The sequence below is a fragment of the Orbicella faveolata genome, unplaced genomic scaffold (assembly GCF_042242905.1).
Source record: "Orbicella faveolata isolate gen_17 unplaced genomic scaffold, um_ofav_v1 contig_1, whole genome shotgun sequence".
In the NCBI taxonomy this organism is placed as follows: domain Eukaryota; kingdom Metazoa; phylum Cnidaria; class Anthozoa; order Scleractinia; family Merulinidae; genus Orbicella; species Orbicella faveolata.
In genome coordinates, this window is record NW_028301536.1 from 11093900 (window position 1) to 11113108 (window position 19209).

At 38.1% G+C, this 19209-nt stretch overlaps 1 protein-coding gene and 3 pseudogenes across 1 annotated transcript in view; all 4 read left to right on the forward strand.

The window, feature by feature from the left end:
* The window catches only part of LOC110050403 (protein NDRG1-like), a 41492-nt gene extending 23701 nt beyond the window's left edge, over window positions 1-17791 (forward strand). Inside the window, exons 10-15 of the mRNA XM_089288875.1 lie at window positions 4822-4925; window positions 5430-5471; window positions 6188-6245; window positions 16436-16534; window positions 16784-16835; window positions 17258-17791. Coding sequence (XP_089145001.1) covers window positions 4822-4925; window positions 5430-5471; window positions 6188-6245; window positions 16436-16534; window positions 16784-16835; window positions 17258-17343 — 441 coding nt within the window. The 3' untranslated portion in view covers window positions 17344-17791. The remainder of the gene's footprint in view (window positions 1-4821; window positions 4926-5429; window positions 5472-6187; window positions 6246-16435; window positions 16535-16783; window positions 16836-17257) is intronic.
* On the forward strand, window positions 9421-12072 carry LOC149118072 (uncharacterized; annotated as a pseudogene).
* LOC149118073 (uncharacterized) lies at window positions 10523-12072 on the forward strand (annotated as a pseudogene).
* On the forward strand, window positions 12643-15291 carry LOC149118074 (uncharacterized; annotated as a pseudogene).
* Window positions 17792-19209: the final 1418 nt, after the last annotated feature.

Genomic DNA, 19209 nt, shown 5'->3' on the forward strand with positions numbered 1-19209 from the left:
GAACGTGGTAAACATCGGAAATCCGGTGCTGGCGCTCGCAAGCAAAGCTTCGTCAGATCGTGCAAAGTTTTGCGGCGTTGTTGTTACATTGTTTGCTTTACAATAGGCTATTAAAATCTTGCGAGAAGTTCAGGCAGCCGTACTCACAGTTTTTTAAAGCTCTCGCGAGACGAGACTCTAGTCTCGTGAGACAAGAGTCTCATCTCGCAAGGTGGTAACTTACTTTTAAGCGGTACTGTTTGTTAATCTAGCTACTGTCTAAATTTAAGGGCAAACGAACAAATCTCCTTTGAGTTGTAACTCTTTAAAGTGTCTGCTTCAAGCGAAAAAATTTATTTCAGAAAACAGCGCTAAGAAAAATCTCTTGCTTCGCAAACAAACTCTGCCGACAAACGCCTTCAACTGGGTTCTCAGATCACTGAGCCAATCAACGCTCAGAAAATTTACTGCCATTAACTTGCGGTGAAATTTACACATGAATAGCCAGAAAACCCTTGTGTTTTGCAATGCACTCAAGGCAGAGAGATTTCTGTAGTTTGGTTTTTCTTGAAGCTGGTCTGGCAAAATTTGGAAGGTGAAAAAGGATACGAATGCTAGAGTGGCTGGGCGACAATAACAAACTGAACAAAAGGAAGCGCAGTGGAGCAAATGTGCATGGATAATATTCCAATGGATCTCAATGAGTTGGATGATTCATTGGTGTCAGACTCAACAAAAGAGTCCCTGTAAACGTTGCTGTTATTGCTGTGGAGTTTCCAAACTTTTACAGAACCTTTCTCTTCTCTTGACTCAATCTTTTTGCCCGTTTGATACGATAGCTATAGCTTCATCCTCAAGGCCGACTTTCGCTTCTTCACTCATTGATGTGTTTTCATTCGTTCTTCGCTTTTTCGAACTGGTAAACAGAGTTTTCCATGGTCCATGTTTACTTATAACTTAATAGAATTACACCTAATACGAAAAATGCTTGGAATAACAATGCTGATCAACTGAGGAGCCAGCCAATTCGTGGTATCCATATAGGTAATATTCCCATGAAAGTAGTTTTGGTTGATTGTGTACATGTTATAGGGCTATCAATCAAGAGGGAACTTTTACTTCTGGCCATAAAACCTCCATTTCTCTGCCAATATTAAATTTTTTTCAATTTTGTTTTCAGAAATTAGAGATCACTCTTTGACCATTACTTTGAACGAAAACTCCAAATTTTAAGAAAATTGCCGATCTGAAGGTATACTGTAATCTTAAACGTGGAAACAACCAAACTTGCTCAGCCACAATGTTGAGTCCATTATAATGCTGCCTTGCTTTTCTTGAAGTGGTGCTCCTTTGTGATGTGCACATTATCTTCCTGACATAAAGTATTGCGGCAGAGCTACAGACAGAATACATTAGCATGCCTGCAAATAACAATGATTGGACAAATTTCTGTTAAATGTCAGGTTTTGACTGTCAAAGGCTTGGCCTGTTCAGATACATGTACAGTTGAACCTCGATTATCCAGACTCAATGAGACTAGACGAAATAGTCCGGATAAGCGAGGGTCTGGATAATCGAAAATATGAATATTGACTAGAAGTAATCAAAGATTATGAGAGTGCGTTCGACGCCGTCACTTAATTAAATATATATAAATGATTTCACTGGCTGACTTTTAACCTCTGTCTATTGCTAAAAATAGTAGTAATCAGAGATTATGAGAGTGCATTCGACGCTCTCACTTTAATATACATATACCGTAAACAAATGATTTCACTAGCTGACTTTCAACCTTTGTCTATTGTTAAAATCAACATTTTTCAGCAGCAATCGAGGTTTTACAGTCAGATATGCATAGTGTGAAAGTCCATGCTAGTGAAGAGGTCACGATTTGTTGATACGTTGCGTGACGCTGCCAGTTTCTGTAGTCTCTCAAGTTTCGTAGAATATTTAAATTATGTACATTATTCTGAGCTAGCATTTGCAGTCGCGTGCTCATTTCGCGACTAATTCGAATATTTCCCCTGATGAATAAAGTAGTCTTATAGATCTTGCCTTCAGAGTACTTTTCCATCGATTCCAAACAATAAAATTTTGACCGTATAAAGACTGAGCTATCTGTCGCAACTGGAACTAATCAACAAATGCAATCAAAATGTAGCTGTTCTCACGGTTATCATCCCAAAGCCAAGTCGTGTTAATAAACAAGGACAATTCCCTCAGATTGCGATAAATGCTGCCGTCGAAGCGTTTAAATCTAGCGCCAAAATCTAACGCTGAGAGCACATAATAACGAGGCGTACGGCGACTGAATGGAAAGAAGTCAAGAAAAGATCCATCGGAAAGACAAGCTCACATGGCCTGCCTACATACTCACATGTTTGCCACATGACTTTTCACATGTCTTAGCATTAAACGGTACCAGTTTACTGGCCGTGACATGCCCCTGCAAAAATCAAGCGGGGTGGCCATTTTGGTGTCCTTACAGGAATGTGTTTTTTTTCAGCCTAGAACCGTGCACAGGGAGACCAAGTCTGAAAAGCCACAGGTCAAAATTAGGTTTGCGTTCCACTTCGTTGAATGCAATCAACGTTTTTCATTGACTACCGAGGTTTTTATACGGACAGATTTATCATAGTGTCAAAGTCCACCATTTGTTGACATGTTGCATGACAGCGCAAGTTTCTGTAGACTCACAAGTTTAATAGAACAAAAATATTTACATTTATAGCCTTAAAATTCCGTGCAAAATATTCTCACATTAACTGGTTATGTTTGAACGTAAAAGCTAATTTGTAAAAGTAAATTTTACTTACATTATTCTAAACCGGAAGCACAAATGTAAGCAAACATTTGCAATTGTGTGCTCGTTTATTGTCAGCCTAAACAAACTCTGTGCGACTAATTCGCATATCATGTTCCCCTGATGAATAAGGTAGACAGTATTTAAATAATTTGCCGTTCCTTGGTTCAGGCTCACTCTTATGGATCTTGCCTTCAGAGTACTTTTCCACCGATTCCAAACAATATTCAACTGGATAAGGACTGAGCTATCTACGTGTCTGTCGCAACTGGAAATAATCAACTAATGCAATCAAAATACAGCTTTTCCCACGGTTAACATCCCGAAAGCCAATGCACTTCAAAGTCGTGTTCGTTTTAAAACAAATAAATTAAACAAGGACAATTCCATCAGACTTCGATAAATGCCACCGTCGAGGTGTTTAAATTCACCTAAATCCAACACTGAGAGCACAATTGAATACTTACAGCTTCCAAATTACAGTGTAAATGTCCACAAAAACCCGTACTTTAACGAAATGAAGACCCACACTCGAAAGAAATGTACAGCACATGGTTTGGCGATGATGTCATTCGTTTCGCCCCTGCTGCGGGGTGGACAAATCGGTGTCGCAACTTTGGAGGAAGGTCCACCATCCCATGAAACTCGACTCAAGTCTGCATTAGGACTGTGTTCTACGAATGCAATGAAGAACAAAACTGTTTAAATAAAGCAACATTTAATTGTGAAACAACACTTTTACAAATCGTTTGGAAAACAATATGGTCTACTGTACATCTTGAATCACTCAACTCTGAGCCAATCAGAACTAATTCAAGTGTTCTTCGTTAGTTATGACGTGTGCAAGCGCTGCATTTGCTCTTTAAAAGCAAAACAAACTCGCTTTTGACTGCACTTCTCAACGCCATAGTTTTAAAAAGAATATTGCTAGGGATCTTGATCATGACTAATAAATATTCATGACAAAATTGGGACTAAAGAAAAAGACTGGATAATCGAGAAATCCGGATAATCAAGGTACAGATAATCAAGGTTCGACTGTACTTTGACCATGGATGTTTGATACAATTTTCTTGAAATTTTAAGTTTGAGTTTACAACTTAAGTGGAAAGTTCAATTTCAAAAAGAAAATTAATGTGTGAAAGACATGTGATGCCAGCAGCATGACATGCTGACAAAATCAAAGTTTCTCCCAAAACACTGGAAACCAAAATGTTGCCCTATAACAAATGATCTTATATTTGTCTTTTTTTCTTGAGAGTATTTCACCAAATAAGGACTAAATGGAGATACAAAAAAAAGCATAAGAAATTTGGCCATAATGAAACCATTTGAGTCTGATTCTCCTTGAAAAAACAAAGTGAACACTATGTTACATCCCAATTTTGATATAATCTTACGTCCAATTAAGATGTTAAAATGTGTCAACAGATCACTATCTCTAAAATTTAATTTACTAATTTTAACTGGTTGACCAGACAGCCTTCTTGTCGGGTAAAAACTAGTTGTGGTCAGACAAATTACCTGTCTATAGACAAAAATTATTTGCTGCCATGAAGAAACAGTGTGTCTGTGTCAAGTTTTTTCCTCTTTTAAGATCTTTTGGTTGACAACTATCATGGTTGGTTATACAGTGTATGACTTGTTTCCTTCATGTCTCACACCAGTATCCTGTACTCTTCTATGTGCTTTCTTGTTCTATGCTTTGTGCAATTGACCTTTTGCAAAATGTTAAGACATTACGAGATTAAGGAGTGCACTATATTCTGTGTATGGGACATGTGGTGGCCTTATGGTTAGTATGCGTGACTCCGGAGTGAGCGGGTTCAAACCCTGGCCGGAGACATTGTGTTGTGTTCTTGGCCGAGACACTTTACTCTCATGGTGCCTCTCTCCACCCAGGTGTATAATCGGGTACCATCAAATTTAATGCTGGGGGGTAACCCTACGATAGACTAGCATCCCATCCAGGGGGGAGTAGAAATACTATAATAATAGTATGCAGACTTTACCTTTACCTATATTCTGTGTGTTGGCAGGACACCGGAAAGCCTAAATTGGAGTTAGTTGACCAATTTGAAGAGGACGTCAAGGAGAACATGAATGCACACAATGTGGCGGCATTTGTTAGTGCATACACAAAGTAAGAAGAAATTGTTATTTTCACTAAATTCAATTGCAATGTTAAGATTTCCTTGTTCAGCAGAGCAGTCAGTGAAACACAAAATATTCCTCAAACAGTCACAAGTAACTCATAAAACTTTGTTTCTGCAATTGAGTTGGGGTATTTTTACAGGGTGCAATTTTGATACATCATGAAGCAACATTTTGAAATTATACGATCGACTGATATCATGTCTTTTGTAACAGTAGTTCTTACATGTCCCTTATTCATATCTCTATCTTGATATCAGGCAATGTCCTAAGCTTAAAATTCTTACTCTTTTGATATTGCCGATTGATAACCACAAATTGCTTTTAATTAATCCTTTTACAGCCCTTGATGACATCCCTTTCATTTATTTGTTAAATTAGTTTTCTTTTTCTTTTGTTGTCAGCTTTCTACTTGATAACTGATTGATATGGTAATGAGCAATTTTGTAAATTTGTAAATTTATGTCGATTGCTTGGCGTGGATTGTTTTTAGGCGCAATGATCTAATGAAGGACCTCAAGGGACACAAGCTTGAGTGAGTGAAGTTTTCATTCTATCAAGTATCAGTGCTAACTTTTATATTAATACTGTCTAAAAGAAACTCTTAATAAATCCCTGTCGTGGACCAAGAACGTCTGAATGTTGCTCGCAAATGTTTTGGCAATTGAGAGTGTTAATTTAATAATTAACTGAACAATTTCCTCCATGTTTTAATTGTAACCCTTGCAGACTTAAGAGGTTATGTCAGTGAAGTTGGATTTGGATCCTGTGAACTCTGTCTTATTTAACAGAGTCCAAGTTTTATTGCTTAGTGGTAAATTCATATTAAATGCATGTAGCACCTAATGGATAAAAGAATACCATGTTACCAAACCTGTCTTTCTGGAATGTCCCGAAAGACAGGTGTTCTTCGCTTCACCAAAATTTGGTAGCAGTTGTGGACAGTATTTACATCCATATGTGGTGTGGATTCATTGACTGATTTTTGACAACTTACTCCATGTTGCATCAGCGGGGTTTCTTGGGGGAAAAAAATCAGAATTCTTAGCTACGTGGGCAGGCTCTTCCCTTTTTCCTTTCCTACTTTTCTCACGATGAGCCTGCTGCAGGCTATTTTCCTTGCTGCAATCATACTAACTTCAGATTCCCTGGTTTTTCTGGCATGAAGTTTTTTGTCACAATATTTCAGTCTCAAATGACTGAGGTATGCCTAGCACCACTAATCTACCCATCATATTGACCTTGTTGCAGTGCAAAGACAGGTGTGCTTGTGGTGACTGGTGAACATTCTCCTCATCGCAAAAATACTGTAAGTGTTCTTATGTTATATCTCTCTGAGGCCAATTTTTTTCTCAGAGTTGTTGAGTTAAAGGGGCTAGTGTAAACAATAAATTATTCACAGTAATTAACTGTTTAGAGATCTGTAATAATGCATGTCAGAGAATTGTTTAGGTGTGCACACTAATATCTCATTTCCACAGTAATTTTTTCAGAGTAATCTGATAAAAAATTCATTCGGTTACACTGGCTTTCATTGTTATCTGTATAGCAACTATCTTTTGACATGCATTCTCTTGATGTGCTATGTAACCTGGCATATGTAATGTAATGTAATGTAATCACATCGGATTTCTGTGCAGTCAAACTTGAATTTTAGTGCTGAAAGATGGATTTATTTAACATTAAACTAATGTTGGCATATGCATGTAAGAAATCATTCCATGAGAGATAAATCAACTATTTTAAATGTTTCTATGTATAAAGCGGTAACTGCCCAGTTCTACCAGAGGTCGCTATTGAGAGCCGCTTGACTACACTCAAATTGTTTAAATATTATCCTGTAAATCGGGAAACATGCAAGGTCCATAGTCTTCTCAAACAATTTGAGGTAAATTTTTTTCTGAAAAAGAAGGAAAAGATGTTTATTCACAGATTTCCTTAGAGTTTGGCTTTACCTACAGAAAAGCCAACACATTTACAAAGATCTTAAAACTACATGGTAAATGGTAACATAAAAACCACTTTTGGTATGTTTTTAATAACAAAATTGTTGCAACAGCACTTTCAGTGTCCCTGACAGCTCTCCTTTGCTTTAGCCAAAACAGTCTAAATAGCTTTTACTCACAACTAATAATTCATCACGTGTGAAGTAGGCTTGCTGCTTCCATTTCATAGCATAAAATGTAGTGGTAACCACGCGTTTTGAAAAGTTAAATGAGTCACTTTCATCTTTTTTGAAAACTTTTTCGGTGCCCTTTACATTTTTTCCTATCACCTCTCCAGAAAGTCAAAAATTTGCAGCTTGTTTTGCGTGCGCACTATGCCATCTGCAGGTACATGTTTACAGGTGGATTTCAGTATAACTTTCTGCTGATAGCAGCTAGTTTTTCTGCTAAAAGCCATTAACAGTTGGGGATTAGTAACATGGTGCTATTCTGGTGTTCCTGCTTTATATTTAGGTTCGTTAAACTTGATTTGGTCACGGTAGGAAAATTGTTCTTTTTAGTCGCGTACGTGGTAGCGTAGTCGATTACGTCAGTGTCAATGAAAGCGCGAGTATGGCATGTAAACCAAGCAGAGGGGCATTCTGTCTGCACATGCACCAGATTTGAGTTTCGATGAGTGTAGCCGCTGGTGCGCGCCTGCACAAAGCGAGCGCTCGAACTCCTGCCATTCTTCGAAAACCAAAACAAAGTTGTGCGCAGTTTTGCGGTGCAAACAAATTGTTTTTCCTTTTGCAAGTGTGTGTACTAATTTTTATTATAAACGTGACGGAAAGTGTAGAAAGGTCGAAGCATGGGTGTATAGTCTGTGGGAAAAAGTCTCAGAGAACTCCATTCCATACTGTAGACAGTATACAGTCAAACGCCAACTTGGAAGGCTGTTTTGGTTACCTTGAGAAAACATCGGGAGACATTTGTGAAACCTGCAGAAAAGTTCTCCAGCAGTACAGAAACAATGGGAAGACATTTCACCACGTTAGTGTTTTTCTCATGTTTAATTTCTTTAATCTTACTTACACTTGTGATGTGAAAATAACGATTGAACGCTGCTGCGTGCAGTTAGAACTACAGAAGTGCCATATTTTCATTGATAGTGCCGAGCTTTATTTGTAAACAAGTGAATGAAAATGTAAAACAAACATTTTCAGTGGGCTTGAAGTGTAGAATCCTTCTAAAAAATAGTATTTATTTTTTGTTCAAAGTATGTTCAGTCGAATCTCAACCAACCCGGACGAGTTCCGAAGAGAAGAGGACCAGTAATGTCAATGTCAGGTTGTGAAACAGAGTGTGTAGCTAGTGCAGATAATGATAGGGAGATGGTAGTTATATCACAGGAGTCCTTTTTAGAAATGGAGGAAAATTTGAAGATTTTGTCACAAAGTAAAATTGCTTGCTTGGTCTGCCTTTGAATTCCACTTTCAGCTGTAGTCAGTAGTGTAGTTGAGTGTAGACACCATCTTTAAAAATAAACAAAACTGTGATGCCAGAAAACTTAACATTAAAGGATCATTTGAAATTTTGAGATAAAAGGTCTTCAAAACTAAATTATGTATAAACAACAAACCAGCAAGAATAAACTTATAACCATAGTTGCTCACAGGGATAGTACAATTTTGAGCAAGAAATTAGCAATTCCAAACCTCTAAAATTTAATATTCGACTACATTTGCTCCCAAACCCTAACACAACCTCCTACCACTGATGAATGCTCCCCCCCCCCCCCACCCACTCCAATAAAACTGTTGCTGTCCCATTCATATCACTAGCCCTCTTTGATAAGTAGGAGGGGATTAGTGGAAATTAATCAGTCAACAGGCAGGCAGACAAGTTGCTCCTGGACTGCTCTTTGAAGCAACCTTCCAGCCATGCACCCATCTCCAAAATTATAATTTTAAATAAAGAAATAAATACTGATGGAAGGGAGTCAATCAGATGAATTAGCTTCACATTAACTGATAAAATAAAGAAATAAACAAGTAAATAAAGATGCATTTTAATAAAAATCCAGACATGTATAATTTTACTAATATGCAATGGCCACGTACATAGAAACATTATCCATCCAGAGTCTGTGGTTCACTGAAGAAATAAATAATAAGTTGTACTGATAGTTACAGTATTTTAGGTTGACTGTGCAGTTACCCACTGAGCTTAGTAAGCTGGCTTTTGATGAATGTAGGCCTAGTGTCGACCTTTTTCTCACAACAACGCTTTTTTCCCTTACAGAATTAGTGGTAAACAAAGGCTACTTTTGTAAAACAACATGATTCACATAAGAAAAGCAAACGCTACCATCCGTATAAATTCAAAAAGTGATTGTACATAAAAGCAAATTTAGTTCGATGCACATAACAGGAATCTTCATCTAATGCATTGCAACAGGGTCAACTCTTCACAAATTAACACAATCATGACCCCCCAATGACCCTTACAAGCCATATTTTGAACATTATGTTTGTCTGAAATTAGTTTTATTCTTTCATGTATTCTCTAGGATGTGACATAAGTCAAGAACTCAGCTTGGTCAAAAACAAAATATACAGTGAGTTAATTGCTAACAAGGGAATTCACGTCTACCAGCCTGAAATGTTCAGAGAATTCTGCATCTCAGCAGGGGCAACAAATATTTTTGATGCCATTCTTGATGCAATTACATCAGCAAGGCACTCTGCATAGGGTATTAATCTTAATAAGAAAAGGGCTGTGTCAGTTATTTTGCAACCTTTGCTACTGTTTGAGTCAGGCATGCAATACACTTCAAACTGAACACGCCCTTTACCTCAGGTGTTGTAATATAAATCAAGAAGGTATGGAAATACAGCACGTTATGGATCTCTCTTGTGCTAGAAGGACAGTGAACACCATTGCTAAATTGTTGTCTGAAAATCATTGCAAATCATTCAAACATTTCATTCAAGATGCGATTGAAAACAAGTGGCTTTTAGTCCTGATTATAGATGACTTAACCTCAATTCACACCAAAAGAAGACCACAGGGAGATAAGGCATCCGAAGCAAAATCTGTGTGTACAATAGTCGTTAAAGGCTGGTTTCCATATTATCGCAGACGATCGCGGATCGCAAATCGCAGATCGCAGACGATCGCAAAGAGAGATCGCAAAGGCTGGTTTCCATATAATCGCAGACGATCGCAAGCGATCGCAGAGCCGACTGTTGCAAACATTTCGGACAGCGGAACTGTCAAAATTACACGCGTGTTGTGTTGGCGGGAAATCGCAGCAAACAATATGGCGGACGTCGAGGAGGAAATTTTGCTCTAAACAAATTTATTTCTTCTTTTAGTCAACCTATTTTGAACTTCTCTTGGCACTATATCTCGCCCCGATCCAGAAGGTAGCGTTTTCAATCGCTTCAGATAACGACCATACGCAGTTCTTATGTTGCGGAATTTGACCTCCGCCTCAGCCACCGATAAATTAAATTTCTCCCCGATTTTTTCCCAGCGGTTAGCCTTTTCGTTTTTGTCTTTGAAATCTTTACTGTTACGGTGGTAAACCCACTGATGTCGCGCAACTTCCTCCATAAATTTCTCGTTACTAACGTTACCTTGTTCAACGCCAGCCATGTTTACAACAAATAAGCGGTTGCTTTGCTGCAAAGAAGCGTTGAATCATCGGTCAGAATTCAAAATATTATGGGATACGTTTCGATCGCAGATCGCAGAACTTTGGTTTCCATATGATCGCACGATCGCAATTGATCGCAGACGATCGCAGACGATCGCAGAACTTTTTGCGCTCTGCGATCCGCGATCCGCGATCGTCTGCGATCATATGGAAACCAGCCTTAAAGCTTTCAAAAACATACCTACCGTAAGTGTGCTGCAGGCCAGTATCATGCATGATGTAAATGGCATCAGTATAAACACATGCCTAAAGATTATAACATCTGCATCATGTATGCAAAACATGAGCAGTTCAGATGCTTCTGTTATGCGAAACTGGCTTACCGAGGCTTTTTTAACCCAGAACTTCAACGCCAGCGACTCAACATTCATCAGTATTCGGAAAACGACAATGTGCAAACAATGAGAAAAATGGATGACCTTCACCTTGTTGACTTTGTGGAGTTACAACTTAAGTCCAAACAGGACTTTAATACAGCATATGACATAGCACTTGGTGCTGGTTTGGGTGATTATGCAAAAAAGTTCATTATTTTTCATCCTGATGATTGACCATGTCAATTTTTCTGCTGCCAAATAATATATCGGTGTGTAAAGAAGTTTATCAGCTATCAGCAACCTCATCAAGTCAACCGTGAAAACCCTCAAGCTGCATCAGATCTGCATATTCTTATCCATCCTTCACTGGTTCTGACAATGAGCAAAGTTTGCCATTAAACTTCTCTTCTCAGCCCTCCATTCTCTCTGTGATTCCAACGATAGGTCCTCTCCACATATCTTGAACAGTAGAGAACACATTGTTACTTCCTTCCATCCATTTTTTCGAAACATTGTATGAAAGAATTTTTACTCGATCAAAACTGGCAGACAAACCAAAACCCTGGAGGATCAGCTTGCTCTTAGAAACTGTTTACGGAGGATGGACATTAATACGAGAATCTGTGATGAAGGAGTTTTGGCGATTTAAAGATCCCGAGTATGGAACACTTCTTACTCTTTTGGACAACTACATACCCTTAGCTCTCTCTATTTACAGCATTTCTTTTAAACTTAATAATTTTTCAGAATACTTCAGGGCTATGATTTGAATGTGGATTATGTTCACCTGTCTTAAGGTCATTCCATTGAAATAGAACCTGCACTGAGATTTTTGTGAAACTGTGCCTATTGATTGTTTATATTATAGGAACTTAAATTTTGAAATAAAAATGAGGGGCCCCCATGTTCGTTTAGGAGCAACAGCACCCTGTTTATACCCATATAAATACTTATAATAGCACAACGATTGTAGGCACGATTGCTTGCTAAATTCACATTTCGGGCGATTGCTTTTTGTTCTACACTGAGAATTGGTCCATATTTATTTTGCACAGAGAAATTTATTACTCGTCTCAATTCAAAACAACAGAAAAAAATGATAGGTAACCATACTCGTTTTCGAGAAAATGACGATTTACCTTTATGGCGAGACCCAGTTGTAAAGAAAAAGCCGCCATTTTTTAATGCGCGCGCGCTAATCACGCGTGAAATTATGCGCAGTAGGGATGCGCAATGCAATACTGGGGAATGACCTTAAGCGTCGTCATTACAACAAAGCTCCGCTTGTCTGGCTTAACATGTGCTCACACTGGGGAAAGCATTCACCCCAACTGTATAAACTACTTCGTACCTACATAACAATTTTTGATGAGTATCCTGTCGAAAATATCCACAGCATTCTACGTGCCCAAACGAAGCCCTCTGACAGTGCTGATGAATTAAGAAATAAAGCCGAACAAATTTTTGAATCTAAGGAACAACAAACTACCTTTAGATCAGCTTTCACATCACCATCACAGGTTTCATTTTCCCAGAACCAACTACAGTTTTTCAAAGTCAAGTGTGCTCAAGTGCTTAGTTCTATGTTAACAAGAATCGCTACTACGGACAAAGCTCATTCTCGTCAAATGCAAAAAAAAAAAAAAAAACTACTCAAAATTTCCAACAATCTGTGCCAACAATCCCATCAAGAGTACTGCTTGACCTCTTGGGTATCAAGGTAAGGTTAAACCTGATGCAACTAAGCAATGTGACTTACCTGAATGTAATTATTTATTTATTATTTATTATTATTATTATTGTTGTTGTTGTTGTTGTTGTTATTATTATTGTTGTTGTTGTTGTTGTTATTATTATTATTATTATTATTATTATTAATGTACGATGTCTAGCCAAAGCGATGACTGGACAGTTTTAACAGGTTGCGTTCATTCCTTCCACAATACCTGCTTGAATGGCTTAAATTCATGCCCCTAAGTAAGGACTTCCTGAAAGAGAAAGTTCAAGAACTTGGTCAAACTGCGAAGCAAGCAATTCTTAATCCTAATTCAAGGACTGAAGTACCAGCTGTGAGCCAGGACAATGGACATGAAGGATCTGACTCGGGGTTACATTCACCCACTGAAACTACAACTGCAAGAGAAATGGAGCAAGATGAATTTGAAAATATTACAAGACAGCTTCATCATGAAATTGCAAGTGTTAATCCAACTTCACAACCATTACCAATTTCCAGCCATAACTTAAGACTCACAAGAGTTTCCAACACAGGTGAAACTACTACTAAGGTCCCTCCACACTGCAGAAAATGCCACCATCTCGTTTGTGGACACAAAAGATCCAACGGTTCACAGGTTAAATGTGATTTTTGTCCCAACAATGTCTGCACAGTAAATTCAGGCAGTAGTTTCTCGAGATGCAACTGGTCATGGCACAGGGAAAACCACACAGAGAGTAACACTCCACCAGCTCCAACATACCAAATAACTGTAACCACAAACCAGCATGTGGATGTGACTGAGTGGCTCTTGCCTCCAAATATTTGCCAATCAAGCATAGCAGGGAGTCTGATTGGAAGAAATGCCTTTACAGTTATTGCTATGCTAACTGTATGCCATTTTCTTGAAGGTAAAATTTTCATTCCTCAATAACTTCAAGATCTTACGCAGGTAATTCCTCTCTACAGCCAGCTAATTCTCAAAGGAAACCATATTTACAGCTTGCTTCACGTGCCTGTGCAACAACCAAACCTGTAAGTCAAAGAGGTCCTTCAGTACAGCAATCAAGAATTTCAGAAAATTGAACTAATTGCAGACTTGGGCTTTTTCACTGTCGAAGACCTTGAATCTTATCTTGCAAGCTACCATTGCCAACATCCAACATTTTTGCTGCAGTCCTGATTGTACCCCCAGACAAGACGATGGTGTTATGCTTCAGGAATGCAAGTATTTGCCTCTTTGAAAGTCACAAACATGGCCAACAAGGAGGCATTATAGCCTCAAGCTCTTCTGGAAATGCCCGCAATTTTGTGCGATACGTAGAAAGGATGGTAGTGGGAGACTGGGAAACACAGTTGCAGGGATCAAACATAGCTGTACTAGGTCTAAAGTAAACTCTGAAAACTTTACTTTAGACCTAATACAGCTATGTTACTCTGAAAACTTGAATATTATAATAGAACAATATTATAATAATATATTATTGTTCTATATTTTCCAAGTAAGTTGCTCAGCAGATGTTTTATTTATTTGGTGAAATAATTTGCAAAAAACATGGTTTAAGGCATACACATTATGAGTAAATGCAAGGTTTACAACACATTTCAAGTGAACATGTATGCTGGTTAAATTATTTCAAGTGCCGTATTCAACTTAATATAAATAAATGTTTTCTTCTCTATGCAAGTAAGTGAAGTTCCAAAGCTACGTAGAGATTTTAGTCAAAATAAAGCGGTCGTAAAGCTCTTATGATTAGCTGCTAACTTATAAGCTTAAGGGCCCATTAACCGATCTTTTCGAGCCGTTGCTAGGGAAAATTTGTTCTCATATAACCCCGTCATTTTTAGTTACTTCAGAGTTATTTCGTGCGTTTTAACTTTTTCATGATCAGCAACACTAGTGATGACGTCCTCAGGCCACGCCCATGGTCATGTGACTAATACTGAAAAAACGCAAAGGCTCCCAGGCAAATTACTTTATCGGAATTTTTTTCATTAATTTAATATTCTAATTTAAGTCCTCATTGCGCTATGCATAGATTTTATTTCATTTCGAAAAGGTCAGATTTTGAGAGAATTTCAAAATATTTAAAAGTTCGTAATTTTCTGAAAAAAGCATGATTTTGAAAAAGGAATGCGTAGCTATGTTTCCAACGTTGGCTTTAATCGAAATCCGTCAAAAAAGGCTGGATTTAAGGAAAAACCGCGTTTCCTTTAGCATTTAAAGAAACCTGAAGTGCGCCCGATATATATTGGAAGTTACCCTATCAGCGCGTGCTCAATTTACACTACAAGCACACTTCGGTAAGATCAAACAAAGCCACATGGAGTTAGTTTTTCTCTTTCTATTGCTATTGTTTTTCTGTCTTTCTCTTATTTTGTCTTTGCTTGTACTTTTTTTACTTTGCATTTTGTGAAACACAAAGAAAAACATCTAAAATGTGAGCGAATTTGGAAGTTATTGAGTTATTTTTATTTTCTGCGCCCAGGCTGACGTAAGTAACCGGAAGTGAAATTTCACCTCCTCAGCAACGCGCGCGAGCGCGGTCATAAATCGGTTAATGGGCCCTTCATATTTTCGATAAAAACAACTATCATTTCGCACGATAGACCTAAAGAACTACAAGTGTACTAAACAGTACTGTGGGGAGTTCGAAAACTCCACTGAAGAACCGAAACGTACAAGATCGAGACACGACGTTTTGAACTGCAAATACATTTAAACAAATCTTTGCAGTGAAAAGCACGCATTTTTTCTGGTTAAGGAACTTGCATAGCTCGGAAAAGGGAAAAATAAATTATTTGCTGAACATATTTTTGAGTTGGGGCAACATACCATAACATAGTTTTTGTCAATTTTCTGCCGGAACACTCACTCGAAGGGCAAAAACACCGTCTACGCCGTACATAATAAAAAATGATAAAATTAAACATCATGAAAGAAGATCTACTCGGTGAGACTATTATAACAATGAGATGGACTCCAGGAGTACCTCTAAAGCAGACTTGAACGGCATATCCCACTACCATAATTTGCTCGGTTGCAATGCACGAAAAGTGCTCGCAAGAAATTTTTAATCCTGATGGCTGTACATTTTTTAAAGACTGCGATCCTTAGCCGCTGTAAAGAAAAGGAAAAGACACTATTAATAGCAATATTTTTAAGTTGGGGCACCAGTAGGATTTTATAGAAATTTGATTCCAAAGCTAATGCAAATTCAGAATAACATCAAAATTCTCCCGTTACAAGGAGCCTTCTACCTTACGATCATCTTAAAATACACAGGCCAAGTTTGTCACAACACAAATTTTAAGGTCTTCAGACTCACCTTAATTGCTTTGCCACTTGTGGGAACATCCGGAAATCAGCTGATGTTAATTTAAATCCCGTTGATTTGCCCATTTCTTAGCTGTTTTTAGGCAGTTTGATTGTAAAAGATCTTTTCACGGGAAGTCGAAGGAAGCCCCAGAAGAAACCCAGAGCGTTAGCAATGTATGTAGGCATTTAACTTTCTTTTATCTCGTTCCATGATATCTCCTAGGAGAGGGCTAGATCACCCAAAAAAAACCGCCATCGCACGCTCGAGAAATCAAAATGGCGTCACGATTCTTTCATTCCAAAAGATTTAGCGCATGCGCAGACAGAATGCCCCTCTGCTATGTAAACCATACATTGGGTGATGCGCAGAACATCTGCGCACTAACATAAGTAGGCAACGTCCTTAGCCTTTTTTATTAGGTGTCTGTGGTCATTACAATAAGCTATTTTACTAGCATTGTAAGCAATTTTCATCACATTGTGGTTGTGCTTTATAGGAGGACAAATTTTACTATGGTGATGTGTTGAAACACACAGATGTGAAAATTAAGAGTCTGCTCACTCCTGACTGTGGAGCCAGTGTCTTGGAAGAAAAGGTGAGGTAGCATGGCGACTAAGAACTGTTCAATTTGTCAGCTCTTAACTATTGAATTCACTTCTAAGCAGACATGCAATGAAAATATAGAAAATCATCAACTAGGCATTGTTGTCTTGATAATCGGATACCAGTAAAAAGTAGTCGGTAAAGTCAATAGTGTTTGTGCCATGGGGATTGTCCTGTTATGTGCATTGTAATAATGAAAATCATTCTAGCTTGTCGTGTTTGTTTTTTCCTCCATTTTCAGCCGGAGAAGATGGCAGAGGGGTTACTTTTGTTTATTCAAGGCCTAGGACTGGGTAAGACTTCTATTTTACATGTTTAATTGTGATTCATAGTACGGCGTTTGTGTTGTGTTAGAACAAGTTTAGAGTGGGGCAGAATGCAGGCTCTGACGATGCTTGAACTGAACGACTCTTCCAAAACTAAACTTTGCTGTTATTTATTAACGTGTTGACTCCTAAGGTTGTTATACGCGAAATAAAGGCCAGCTGAGCTGCAACAAATTGGATAAAACGTGTTGAAATATGCAACGAACGAAATGCAAGTGAACACACTTGATTACTCATTTCCCCTTTCACTATAAACTTGGCTTTAAAGAGCACTAGTGCAGAAGTTGGCAAGTGATCCGTAACTTTGTTTGCGTGTTTGGATCAGGTTGCCGACCTAGAAAGGAGATTGCGACATCTTGTGAAACTAAATTCTGTCGTTTTCTTTTCAGTGCCAACACTGCGCACGCGCTCGATGTCTCGAACCAGTTCTACGTCATCCACTGGATCTAGAACCCAGTCTATGAGTGAGGATTGATCGCACTAACAAACCTGCGTGTGTGTTGAGGAATTCTTCTTCAGTAGAAGTTTTTGAGAGGTGGATTGTCAAGAAGGATTTTAACCCGTCTATAATGACTGTTTTTTTAGCCGACGATAAACTTCGTGGATAGAAAGTAATACATGTACTATTAAGCAGATTGGCGTTTGACAAGGTGATCTGTAAAAAATAATTGCACAGGATTGTACTGAATTGATATAACTTAACTGTAACAAAGGAAATGATGTAACATGCTTTTTCACAGCGATTATGCTAACGTTACTATTTTCCAAGGTTTTGCATTCTCAGTTACAGATTTAAATTTTCTTGGATAAGGTCCTTGATAGCAACTTGTAGTAAATGAGATATTTAACATCTGTCTTTGTCATCAATGCCATCTATTTTCCAGTCACTCGTGCAACTGCAATAAAATTTGTCATCAATCTTTTGTCATTCGTTGTTTTTTTTCTTCTCTTTTTCGTTTGAGAACATTGTTACAAATCCTGACTGGAAGTCAAAGCGTATGCTAATTGGCCATCATGGCAAGTAAATTTAACATTCAGAGGTGGGCTGATTTGGACAGGATTTCTCTTGCCGCACTCTCATGACGTCACATACCTGATGTCAGTAGTTTTAGGTCGCTTCCGAGTCACCTTTTGCCTCTGTGTCAAAACGAGTCTTCGTGGGAAACCATTCGTATGGAAATTTGTTTCGCCTACAGGTTCATTTTCATTTTCATATGAAAGGTTTTGCACAAAGACTCGTTTTGAAACAGAGGCACAAGATAACTCGGAAATTGCGTTTTTGAGTATGTCACGTTTTACTTGAAATTGGCTAAAAAAAGAGTACAAGAGCACAAACATAGGGCGCTTTCAATTCGATGAAAAATTACAGTTTGAATTTCTGGAAATTTCCAGTGACCAATGGAACAGCATTTTCAGGAATTTCCAGAATAGGGAAGAACCTTGGGAGATACAACGAAATTTTCGGAAATTTCTTACCTGGAATTTCTGTTCAATTGAATGGTTCGCTTTTCGAAAATTCAGCAATTCCTGATTTTCTTGAAACTTTTGCAGGAAATTTGCATACCATTTTCCCCCGCTTGTAAATTTACGGTTGAATGTATGGAAAGCGTCCATAGTTCCCCAAGTAATGTTTCAAGGAAATTCAAATTCCTTACAAGAGCAATGGTAGCGACAGTCCTCTTTCGTCCGAACCTGAAGCTTATCACTCGGAAATTGATAAGGTGATAAGCTTCTGTCCGAACCTATGGTTAATTTAACTTTTCCTTTAGTCAAATTTTTACCTTCCCTATTTCCAGAATAGGGAAGAACCTTGGGAGATACAACGAAATTTTCGGAAATTTCTTACCTGGAATTTCTGTTCAATTGAATGGTTCGCTTTTCGAAAATTCAGCAATTCCTGATTTTCTTGAAACTTTTGCAGGAAATTTGCATACCATTTTCCCCCGCTTGTAAATTTACGGTTGAATGTATGGAAAGCGTCCATAGTTCCCCAAGTAATGTTTCAAGGAAATTCAAATTCCTTACAAGAGCAATGGTAGCGACAGTCCTCTTTCGTCCGAACCTGAAGCTTATCACTCGGAAATTGATAAGGTGATAAGCTTCTGTCCGAACCTATGGTTAATTTAACTTTTCCTTTAGTCAAATTTTTACCTGGCGCGAAAAACTCCCTGGCGTCCTCGCCCTTAGCGTCCGTGTCTGAATTCAGCGAAATAAGTGTAGGTAATCAAATGGTGACGAGTGAAATAAGGAAATAATTGCACCCGCGTTTTGTCAAAATTTCCCGAGTCTTTGAAATTATTTCCTAATTTCACGAGTATACCATTTGATTACGTTTTAATAT